General features: G+C 52.6%; 1 protein-coding gene across 1 annotated transcript in view; it reads right to left on the bottom strand.

The window, feature by feature from the left end:
- Positions 1–12,179, bottom strand: part of ADAMTS2 (ADAM metallopeptidase with thrombospondin type 1 motif 2) — a gene marked incomplete at its 5' end in the record, with an annotated part of 245,426 nt that overhangs the window by 33,257 nt on the left and 199,990 nt on the right. Inside the window, 4 exons of the mRNA XM_082650498.1 lie at positions 8,723–8,836; positions 9,452–9,584; positions 9,943–10,086; positions 10,734–10,839. Coding sequence (XP_082506624.1) covers positions 8,723–8,836; positions 9,452–9,584; positions 9,943–10,086; positions 10,734–10,839 — 497 coding nt within the window. The remainder of the gene's footprint in view (positions 1–8,722; positions 8,837–9,451; positions 9,585–9,942; positions 10,087–10,733; positions 10,840–12,179) is intronic.

The raw sequence follows: 12,179 nt of genomic DNA, 5'->3' as shown, positions 1-12,179 counted from the left end.
ACCACAATGAGATAACACTTCACATCCACTGGGATGGTTATAATAAAAACACAGGTAATAAGGTTTGGTGAGGACGTGGAGAAATTGTTAGTAGGAATGTAAAAAGGTACAGCTGCTTTGGGAACGAGTTTGGCAGTTTCTCAAAATGTTAAAAATAGTGTTACTATAAGAGCCAACAATTCCACTCCTAGACACATATTCAAGAAAAATGATACATCCACGCAATAACTTGAACACAAATGTTGATAGCAGCATTTCTCATAATAGCTGAAAAGAGGTAGCAGCTCAAATGTCCATCAACTAATAAATGGATAAATAAAAAACAGTATATGTATACTATGAATTATTATAGAGCAACGAAAAGGAATAAAGTACTGACACATAATACAACCTGGATGAACCATGAAAACATTATGCTAACTGAATGAAGCCAGTCACAGAAGGATGCACATTGTACAATTCCATTTGTATGAAATGTTCAGAAGAGGCAAATCTAAGGAGACAGAAAGTAGATTAGTGATTGCCGAGGATTAAGGGGGAGGGGGGATGAATCGGAGTGACTGCTAATGGTTACGGGGCTTCTCTTTGGAGTGACAAAAATGTTCCAAAATTTGATTGTTGTGATGGCTGTACAACTCTGTGAATATACTGAAAACCATTGAACTGTACATTTTAAATGGGTGAATTTATATGTGAGTCACATCTTGATGAAACTGTTAGGGGAAAATAAAACAGGTGGCAGGTGGGGTTGGTATGTGTGCTTTAGAAGGTTGAGCAAAATATTTTTTAATTTTCAGTAATTTAGAGAAGTTATTGGTGATGTTATGTGAACATGTAGATGATCAAATTTGCTATCTAGTGTGCTTCTGGATATGGATTTCAGGGTATTTCAGGTTTTCTTGGTCAGAGCTTGATTTAAAATGCTTTTTGGATTAGCAACTCAGTAACTGTTGCTGTCAACATTCTTATTGTAGGGGCAATATTCTGAGCTTTACATTGCCTTTGATGTTGTCAACATTTCATGTCAAAATCAGAAAGAAATTTAAATGCTTTTCCAATGTGTTCATCTGATTCCCTCCTCTTCATTAACTGCATTGTTAAATGCTTCAAGAGCCTGTTACTTATTTCGCTTTGATATTTATCTCTTCCTCCTAATGAATGCTTTAGTTTGATCTGAAAACTTATTTCGTTATAATTAAATTTTTGAAGTCAGATTTATTGCTACTGATTTCTTTACTCACTTTAAACTTCTATTTATTTTCTACTGATTTTTATCTGAATTTTCTTTAATAAATATATTTGAAAATGGTAAAAGAAGGTATCTTTATACATATATCTAAATCAGAATTCTGTCGTTTCTCCCTTACTTTATTGAAGCATTCTGAAACAACTTTCAAAATTGCAGTTAAACTAGTAACAGCTTTATCAACATTTTGAATAAACATTTTGCATCCCATCTGCATTCAGGTTTCTCTCCTGGACTTTGAAAATTATTTTTAGTGCTCCTTGTGTTTTGTAATGTGTATGTTTGGAGGTCTGGACAGTTTTTAAATAAACGAACCATCTTATTAAACTTAGCATTTCCAAAGAAGTATCCAAGTTGGATCTGTGTTAGTGTCCCATCTACAAGACAAACCCTAAAAGAAAACAAACTATTGCAAAGATAGAAGTAATCACAACCTCTAGTATATGTGAGGCCCCTTTTCTCCAATCAATTGAGGAGACTGTGCTAAACACAGCACATATTCTGCAACAACCCTGGGTGAGTTGGCACAGAGGCAGTAAGAGTATTTCTAGAAGCTATTCTTACACCTGTATAGAAACAACAACCTAACCGTACACATAAGGTACTAAAAACCATGTAAATAAACCAATAAATATACCCCAAATCCAATTTATCCTTAGCCAAAGCCACAAAACACCCACGGCCCCTCTAATGTCAACAGGAGAAATGTATCAGAGGGGAAGGAGGAGTGATCCTAATTGATTATGGTCAGTGAAAAGATATGACCATGTGAACACATTGTGAGACCTGTCCCAGGGCCCTGGAAGGGGCTTATGCAAGTATGGGGCCCTGAAGCTCATACATCGTCAGCTTCATGGTAAACCCATCTCTGCTCCCTTCTCAAAACCTTCTGGGGTTCCCCACTGCTGCAGGATTTAGACTAGCCCTGTGGCCTGGCTCCTACACACCAACCCTGCTCCATCTCCCACTGCCACACCAGGCACGGGAGCACTGACTGCTCTCTGAACAGACCACGCTGCCTTTGGGAGCTCCTCTGCGAAAGAAGCCCTAGCTCCATTTCCTTCCCCACCCCTGCAGTAATGCAGGGATCCCCCTGCAGAACAGAGACGCTCACTCTCCCAGCTGTGGAGAGCTGCTTGTTGCTCATGGCTGACAGTTGAATCCCTTTATAGGAGATGCCCTCAGCCAAAGATAGCTGCCTAGCCCGGAGTCATGCCCTTTTCCTGGGGACAGCCACGGCCAGAGGTCAAGGTGGGGGACAACTCTGAAAGGCCAGCCCGGAGCGCCGGGCAGGGTAGGCTGAACCTACGTTGACCACACCACTGTTCAATGACTCTCTCTCTCTGCAGGTGTTGATACTGAGCATGCTCCGCAGGAAACACCTTGCCATCAGATCTCTGTCTCAGAGCCCATTTCCAGGGCAGCCAAGCTCCCGTCTCCATGCCCACGTTGCTCCCATGTATCCCTCCTGGTTCTCGGCTCTTGTCTCCCTAGATCTGTGCACCTCTCTGCTTGGGAGCCCACCTTGCCTCTTCTTCCTTACACAGGCCTCTCACTCCTCCCAACCAGGCCTGCCTTTGCACCAGTCTGAGCCCACAGGAGGCTCTGCAGAGGCTGCCATTCCCTGGATTCTCCTTCCCGGGCTCTGGGCAAGTGATCAAGAGCTCCACCACCACCAGATTGGGCACCCGGGCACATGGCCAACAAGCACAGTCATGAGCTACCTGGGGCCCGGCAGGCCTGGCTCCAGGTCACCAGTGATGCTGTTCACATCCTTCCCGGGCCACAGTTACCTCATCTCTCACCTCAGAGCTCCCCTCACTCAACCAGGGAAGGGAAAGACCCACAGAAATTCTTGTTAGTGTCCCCCTCAGCTGGTGGAGCAAGGGGAGGGCTGGAAGGAAAGGAGGAGGGCCCAGGCAGGGGAATGCTGTGGACTGAATATTTGTGTGCCCCAAAATTCACATGTTGAAGCCTAAACCCAAAGTGATGGTATTAGAATGTGGCGCCTTTGGGAGGTGATTAGGGTGGAGTCCTCATGAATGAGATTAGTGCCTTTAAAAGAAGACAAGAGAGAGATGATTTCCCTCTCCAAAATGTGAGGACAGGGAGAGAAGATGGCAGTCTGCAACCCTCACCAGAATCCGACCACGCCGACACCCTGATCTCGGATTTCCAGCCTCCAGAACTGTAAGGAATAAGTGTCTGTTGTTTAAGCCACCCTAGTCTCTGGCTTTTTGTTATAGCAGCCCCCATCGACTAAGACAAAGAGGATGGGAAGGGTCCTGGCACCTCTGAAGGTTGTGACGGGGTCCAGCCTCTAAATCACTGGTGGGCATGGGAACCAAGGGCCGGGGGGATGGCGGAGGCCACATAGTGGTCCCCCTTTCCCCACTGAACAAATTGGTCCCCAGTTTGTAAATGGGGAGCTGGGCATGGGACAACTCAGGACACTCCACAGGCCTATGGTGTGATGGATCACCTCCTCCGCAGACTTGGGTCCAACCAAACGCACAGAGGCAACACACATGCACTGTAGAAAATATGAAAACAAGGCAAAGCAGAAAGACAGGAAAATCACCCTTAATTCCACCATGCAGAAGCTGTCCCTCTAATATTTGGTTTATTTACTCCTGGATGATGATGAGCATTTAAAAGAGTGCAATTATCCCAAATGAACAATTTTATACTCTGATGCCTCAGTGTTATTATAAAAGAAACATGTTTAATATTATTAAAATGCTTTATAAACGTATGTTTAAATGCCTACAAATATTTCATCCAATAGAGAGGTTTAAACATTTAAAAGCACAAAGTCACATGTCATGAGTGAATTCAGAGCCCACACGTACCCATGGACAATCCTGACCAGGGCTGCCTCTGGTACCAGGATAAGTACCACGGAGAGCGCTGGTGCACCTAAGCAGGGCTGGGAACACTGCCAGGTTGGTCTGAAAGCCTGAAAGGCAGACTGTTCTTTTCAGGAAGTGCACATTTAGCATTTCTGAACCACTGTGATCCTGGGTTTCCGTTCTCCGCCCGCCAGCATGTCCCAAGCTGGTACCATGTGCCAGGAGCCTGGGATGTGAGGATAACTGAGTTGGACACTTAGGTGACTCACCCGAGGGGTAAAGGATGGCTCAAGGTCACACAATGAGGAGGGAGGACCCAGGGCTTAAACCCCATGCCCAGCCCATGCGCTGTCCCTGTTGCTAGGCCTGCCTGCCAGTTCTCGACTATGCAGCAAAACATGGGGCATCACAGGGCCTCTGCACTCTGGATAAGCACCGTGGCACGTGTTTCTGAAACAGTCCTTCTGAATTCATGAAAACTTAGGGTGGGCGTTGCTTCCCCAAGACACTGCCGGTGAATGTGAGACACGTGAAGGACTCTTCCCTGACAAGACACACTGACGCAGGAGCCATCCTGACCCAGCTGGATCTGCACCCCGCCCATGACCCTGACCCTGGCTCAGGCAAGGAGGGCAAGGTGAGCCCACAAGCCTGGCCTGCAGGGTAGAGGCACCTGGGGGGACCCTCTGTGCTTGGCCTGACCCTGCCTCCAGGGTATCCAGGGCATACACTGTGTGGCCACAGGGTGCACCTGTCTGAGAGCAGATCTGAGCCCTGTCCCCAGCACCCTGGACAGGGCAGGTGATGAAGCAGGCTCAGGAACAGCCATCATCAGTTCAATCAGTCCTTCCCTCTCTCCCACCATCACCCAGTCTCCTGCGGAGCCGTGTGTGTTAATCGGGTCTTTTGTTTTCTGGATTCTGATGCTTCAACTTCCGGGCCTTGCTGACCCTGGGGGCACCGTCCCTCCCAGGGTTAGCCAGTTCCTAGAAATAGTAAACAACTCATCCACAAGTGCAATTTTCAAGTGCAAACCAATCAATCCAGAGCGCACAGAGCCACCTCCTTCATCAGGGCTCCTAAATTCCAGGCCACCATCCTCCATCCTAATCACTCCAGGGCCAGTCAGGTACCAGACAACTAGGGGCAGCCCCTATGGCCCAGAGCGCACTGAAATTATTCACAGCAGCCAAACCTAAGCCTGCTTACCTTGCCTTGTCATTCCTTTCTGCAGAAACTGAAGTTCCTGCCGCCCTCCGCTCTCCAACTGATCCTGATGCTTCCCTGTGTGCCCGACAGCCCCCCCCCGCCCCCCTGCCACGGTGTGGTGTGGCCCCTCCCTTTGGGATTTGTGAGGAACACACTATCTTGTCAATGGCAATTGTCTTGATCTGTTGGCCCTACTGTACCTCAACTTTTCTACTGACACATTATATTTTAAAACATCATGCTCCTCTCATCCACCCTCCCCAGCCGTCCTCATCATGCTCCCGCCCAATGAGGTCCCCCCGCCTGAAGCACTGGTCCCACGTCTCTCCACCCTTTGAGATTTGGCTGGGGCCGCTGACCAGAAAGCCTCTCTGAGCTCCCGACAGGCCCCTCCCCAACCCGTTCCTCACCACCATGTCATGGCTGCCTCGTCACGTTCGTGGCCAACCCCCACAGACAGCGAGGTCTGATGGAGGCAGAGGGAGCCTGACACATGGATGGATGGATGGATATGAAGCTGAGGTGACTAATCAGCCTAATCCTCAGGTCCGCTGCCCACATCTATGTCCAAGAGCAACGAGCTCACCTCTCCCCTCTCAGCCAAACACGCCTGCCCACAACTCCTGATTCCATGAGAAAGCCGTGTGCCCACTGGCCTTCATCCCTCTCCACTTGATCTCACCAACACATGCACTCTGCACCCTTCACATCCCATTGTGGGAACCCAGGCAGACAATGAAAAAGCCATCCAACTGAGGGGCAGGCAGTGGAGTTGGCTCGTCTGTAGTTTTGTTCCTTCTCCCCAGGTCATCTCTGCGGATGGAATACAGATACATTGTTCCGTCTCTGGGAAATGGTGGGTATAGGAAACTGTGAGTAAGCAGGGATATAATCCAGTGCTGGAGGCCAAGAGGGGAGAATGCGCTTGGGATGACCCACTGTGGACATGAGGACCCCAGGCAGAGCCTGAGTGCTGTGTGACCCCCTGCCAGGGGTCTTGCAATGGGGGCAGAGAGGGACGGAAAGGGACAGCTGAGCTTGGCAAAGCCCTGGTCCCTGAGATGACCTGCTATTTCTCCAACCTGCCTAGACTTTCCCCCTGCTCCCTTCTGCCTCTCCTCTCTCCTGGGCCCTGTGGCTGTTCTTGCAGGAAAGGGAGAGACAAAGGATGATTGCTTTCCAAATATAAGATTACATTGCAATAAGAAACTCATAGAGGCAGAGGATTCTGATAGGCCCCCCGGGAGGTGCCCTTCCCGTCCTCCTCTCTCCCCCTTCCCATCCTCCTCTCTCCCTTTGCCCCTCCAGCCCCACTCCACACACACACCAGGAATCCCTCACCTAGGTCAGCTTTCTACCTATGCTCCTTGTGCACGAGGGCAGGCTGAGCTAAGCCCCATCTCCACCCCCTCAATCAGCACAAGACTGTTTTTTAATACATAAAATGATGGGGTTTTTACTGGGCTAAATGAACTAAGGGTCCTACCACCAAAAAGAGTGAAAGGTCGTCACTGAGTCAGTGTTTTCTGTGAGAAAGGGTACTTTGGCCACATCTGCCCACCTTCCTCACCAGACCCCACGCCCACCCCCAACCCCGCCCAGGAGAAGTGGGCCAATCAGCTGGCGGTCAGGCACTCTTTGGCCCACATTTTGTAGTGGTCAGTGGTCCTGTCGGTGAAGACCAGCCACACACACCCCTGGGCGAGCACACTGTGCAGGGTCTGCTCCCACTCCTTCTCTCCACCCAGGGCTGGACTTGGAGGGGCAGACCGGGGAAGGAGGCCATGCTGAGCTAGTCTCATTCATCAGTTTAGCACTTACTGGGCTCCCCACTGGGGTTATAGCAAATGTTTGGGGGCCCTGTTCCCTCCCTCGAGCTCCTGTGGGGAGCAGGGCTACCAGGTCAGTTCTGGCATTACTAAGTCCCTGGAGTATTTCTAACAACATTTCATTTCCAACTTCTGACAGTTCATTAAGTCTAGGGGCACAGCTAAATCACCCGGGGCATCTCTTAAAAATACCATTTCCCATGTCTTCTAAGAAACATACGCATGAATGTTCATTAGCAGCACTATTCACAAACACCAAGAGGTGGAAAAAACCCAAATGTCCATCAAACGATAAACAAATGTGGTCTATCCATACAGTGGAATGTTATTTGGCCCCAAAAAGGAATGAAGCACTGATATCTGCTCCAACACAGATGAACCTTGAAGTTATTATGCTAAGTGAAAAAGGCCAGACACAAAAGGCACATATTGTATCATTCCACTTACATGAAATTCCAAAATAAGCAAACCCATAGACAGAGAAAGCAGATTAGTGGTTGCCAGGAGCTGGAGAGAGGAGAGAAATGGGGAGCCACTGCTTAATGAAGTCTCTCTTTGGCGTGATGAAAAGTTTTGGAAACTAGATAGTGGTGATGGTTGCACAACATTGTGAAGGTACTAAAAGCCACTGAAAGTGGTTAAAGTGATGAATTTTAAGTTATGTGAACTTTACCATAATTTTACAAATAAAGAACCAAACAAAACAATTCTCAGTCCTCATCCCCAATCAAAATCTTCAGGGTGGACCTGGAAATCCATAACTTTAAGGAGCTCTGCCAGGGCTTCTAAAATAAAGCAGAATTTAAGACCTGCGGTGTAGGAACCTCAGGCTCAGGGGGTTTGGGTGCCTTTCTAGGCCTGACTCTGGGGGACATGTGCTGGAGTCCTCTCCTGGGCCTCACTGGGTGCTGCTGTGTCTGCGTGTCTTCCCTGGGCTGAATCCTCCTGGATTAGGCTTAGGCTCACCTGCATAAGCCAGCGCCCTAGCAAGTGCTTGGCGGAGGAGTGGGAGTGCGATTTCATCTGAACCAATGAGAATCAGGCCCGAGTCTGGACTGGAAGGAGAAGCCCTTTGTTCTGCTGCTTTGGAAGTAGGAGGTGGGAAGGTGGGAAGAGGGCCTGGGGCAGCAGGCAGGCGCTGGTGGGTGGCCATCCAGCTACCTCCAGGGACAAGTCTGCCCACCAGGGACCAAACACCAAGGCGCCAGAGGATAGAAAGGCCAAGCCTGATGTTGGGCCTGAGGATCCCGTGGTCACCAGAATGTTGGCCAATATTGGCCTCAAGAGGAGGTGACCCAGTCACCCATAGTGTGCAGGGGGAGATGGAAGGCTGCTGGAACCCTGAAACTGGTCCTCAGAGGAGGGGATTCCTGCAGTGGGGCTTGAAGCACATTGAGGAACTCTGAGACACCAGGTTCCCTCCCGTAGAAGAAAGAGTGCACGGGGCAGAAGCTGTGGAGGGTGGGGTTGTTAGAAATGAGGAAGGGGTCCCCTGAGAAGACCCCTGGCCCCACTCCGAGGGCCCTGCAGGGCCTGTCCCTGGAGATCTGTGCATGTCACAGTGCCTGCCCTCTGCCCCAACTCACCTTGCCAGGTGCACACATGGTCCCATCCAGGGGAGGCCCCTTCTTCGTCTTGCAAAAGTAAGGGTTGTCAGGGTGGCTGCACCACAGCTGCTTGCAAGGGTCAAAGGTCCGGAACTAGAAGAGAGCACCAGCAGCTAGCCAGGCCACCTCCCACTTCAGGGACCCTCCAGGGGTGCCGCCCTGTCGCCCAGGGTCCTCTTGCACTGCTGCAGAGCCAGAAATGACTTGTCCACCCATGACAGGCCTGTGTGGTGCCCTGAGCTCTGTGTGATTCTGGGGCTGTGAGGACCTCGAGCAGACAGTACGGTGCTTCACATCTTTGCAGGCTGCTCGGCCTCCCCGGCCTCCAGACCTTGGTGGCTGCACCTCTCACGGAGCCTGGACAGAAAGCTGGGCACAAGTGTGCTTGGCATGAAGGCTTGGTGGCCTTCCTCTGGCCCAGGCAGGAGGGGCGGTCATTGCAGGGTCCCATGAGCACCCGCTGTTCACCTGCTGAACACTCCACTGCCTCAATCCCTCCTAAAGCCATGTCTGGGCCAGCCAGGAGGGCACTGGGTGCAGACTGGGGAAAGACCAGTGGGTATGGAGGGAGAGGCTGCTGTTTTGGAGGGCTGCTCCACTCTGTGCCAGGGAGCCACCCAACACCAGCCGCCTCCCAGGAAGCCAGGCCGATCTGGGGCAGACTCCCCCCGCCCAGCCCTTGGAGGTGTCGTGGGCTCCGACACTCACCGCGGTACACATCATGTAGCCAAGGCCGAAGTCAAAGCGGCACTGTTCGTTCATGGAGTAGTGCAGCCCCGGGAGCTGGGGCAGCGCTGGCCAGTTGTGGGTGAAGGGGTCATCCCGCAGGCAGTCATAGGAGCTGGGAGGGGACACATGGGTGCCACAAGCTGCCTTCAACAGGACTGGCCATCCAGCCCAGGAGGCAACTGAGGCCCCTCATGGAGCCTCGGGGGTGGGCCTGCCTGCACACCCCAGCCCTAGGCTGTGCTGCCTCAGTTTCCCTGCTGCACCTGTTTTCTTTGGCATAAGCTACCCAGGACCAGGCGTCCATTAAAGGTGCAGCTGTCATAACCACTTTCCATCCAAAACCTAGCCCCCAACAATGGGATACCCCCGTCCCGTACTGCTGTCCCCCTCTCCCCTTCCCTGCACCTCAGGCTGGAGGCACTGAGACCGGCACTTCGGGTTCGTCTTTGGGAGATACAGGTGGTACTCACTGCAGGTAGCGGCTCAGCTCCTGCTGGCTGCAGCGGGACCAGTGGAAGCGATGGAAGGCTGCCTGCACCAGGGGCGCCATGATGCTGCCCAACCGCACCTCATCACCGCAGCGGTTGCCCTGCCCATCATGCTCCATGCCCAGCCTGTGCGGGAAGACAAGGCAGCCTCACTGGACCCTCACCTGGCTGCACTCACCTGTCAGCTCCACCCCACCTTAATGCTCAGAGGGCACCCCTAACCTCCCCGAGCTGCCCCCCCCACCTTAGTTGACTTGGTCTGCCCTGAGCAAGGTGGTACCCATTTGCTACCAGCTAACTTTAAAGCCAGGGGCACTCTGAGGTGACAGCATCCAGCAGCAGCCCCCTCAGGTATCCTGTCCCCAAGGCAGAGCACTGTTACATGAGAATGCAGTGGAGGCAGAGGCAGCCACAGCCCTCTCTACACACCCAGCGGCATGCACACCCAGGCGGAGTAACTTCCCCAACTCCAGCTCTGTGCTCCTGGGGAAGGCTCCCTCAGAGCCTCAGTTACACATCTGTAAAATGGGGTAAGAAGAACCCCCCCACCCTGCCCAGGTGCTTGAATGGCATGATGGGTGGAAAGCCCCCAGCTCCTGCCTGGGGCCTTCAGCAGAAAGTGGGCCTCCAGCTCGTCCTGTGCAGCACGGAGGCAGGACATCCCATCCCAAGGGCTTTTCATACAGGGCCTGTCCCTCTCAGGGCACAGAGGAGAAGTGGGGCCCTTTGAACCCCGACCTTCCTCAGACAACAAGGATGGTGAGTCCACTTACACGTGGCCAGTCTCGTGGGCCACCACGAACGCTGAGGAGAAGCCGTCCTCGTGGTTCAGGGTGCAGCTGCGGACAGGGTGGCACATCCCAGTGACAGGAGCATAGCCTGGAAGGGGACAAAGGGTGGCTCCAGGTCCCAGGCTCAGAGCCCTGCCCAAATCTGGGGGCCCTGACCCCAACACCCCCAGAGCGAATGAGCAGAGCCAACTGCCCCCGTGGCTGGCACGGCTCAGGAGACGACCTGTCCCCTCCCCCAGGGCAGCGGGCCTCGGCCCTGCCCGTCTGTGGCCACACCGCAGCAAGCTCAGTTTCCCGAGCCCAGGTCTCACCTGCTAAGGCTTTCTGCCACCTCCTTCCCGCTATTCCCTTTCAGGCCACCTCCCGCGCTCCTCCCCCCGCTTGGCTGGGTGGCCTTCTGGCCCCTGGGTAGCACATTGTCTCCACACCCGCCCCTGGTGCTGCAGGAACCCTGGCCCCGGTGCCCGGCACCATACCCTGAGCCCACTCCCTCGGGACCTTCCCTGGCTCCCTCGTGGTCCATAGGTCCTTCTCTGGGTCCTCAACTGGATGGATTTCCATAGTGCACAGAAGGCTACAGTGAGGGTGGCCCTAGGCTGTTCAGGGGCAGGTCAGGCAAGGACAGCCAAGGTGCTACGCTGCCCTGCTGAGTCATGCAGAGGGGACTGGCTGCGTGGATTGGGGGGCAGACCAGCCACAGACGACGGGGCCCTCGGAGCCCTTGGCCCGGCAACTCTGCACTCTGACTGAGGAGCTTATGAGCCACATTCCTGCTGAGGGGTCCAGGGGTCTGTCCCGGGCAAGATGGAGAATGGGGAGGAGCAGCTGCAGCAGGCCAACCCCCGACATGAGATGCCACGGGCCCTCCAGCAGCCCTGTGGGCCCACCCCACCCCTTCAAGGGCTTCTGAAGAGCCACTGAATTCACAGGTAACAGTAAGGAGACACAGTGGGTTTTGCCAGCCCAATTAGAGTGTGTGGTCCAAGGGAGAAGTCGGGAATGGAGCCCGACAGGGAATGAGGGCAGGGCTGAGGAATGAGCCTGAACCACCCAGGCAGGAAGGCCAGGAAGGCCTCCCTGTGGCATGGCTGGTTCGTGGAAGAATGACCCCCCTTGACTAGGCTGAGCCTGATCATGGGGTGTCTTAAGATGTCCCCAGGGAAGCCTTACAAGACAACATTCTCACCCACGGGGATGGGGAGGGTGATGGGAGTACATGATGACCCCACCCAAAATGGAGGAAATCCAGAGAACAGGGCCTAGCCACTTGCCCCTGGACAAGATACAGAAGTACATACAGACCTTTGTGTGCCAGAGGGGGCCTCTGTTTAGAAGCCTGGGCGTCCTAGTGGCCCACCAAGTGAGAAGCCAGCCTGTCCTCTGATAAATGGAATATTTATAAATGGAATATTTCCCGCCATATTAATA

This window comes from Grampus griseus, assembly GCF_964374135.1.
Source record: "Grampus griseus genome assembly, chromosome: 3".
NCBI classification, from domain to species: Eukaryota; Metazoa; Chordata; class Mammalia; order Artiodactyla; family Delphinidae; genus Grampus; species Grampus griseus.
The sequence above is the reverse complement of the archived record's forward strand: the minus strand, read 5'-3'. Positions and strand labels throughout refer to the sequence as shown.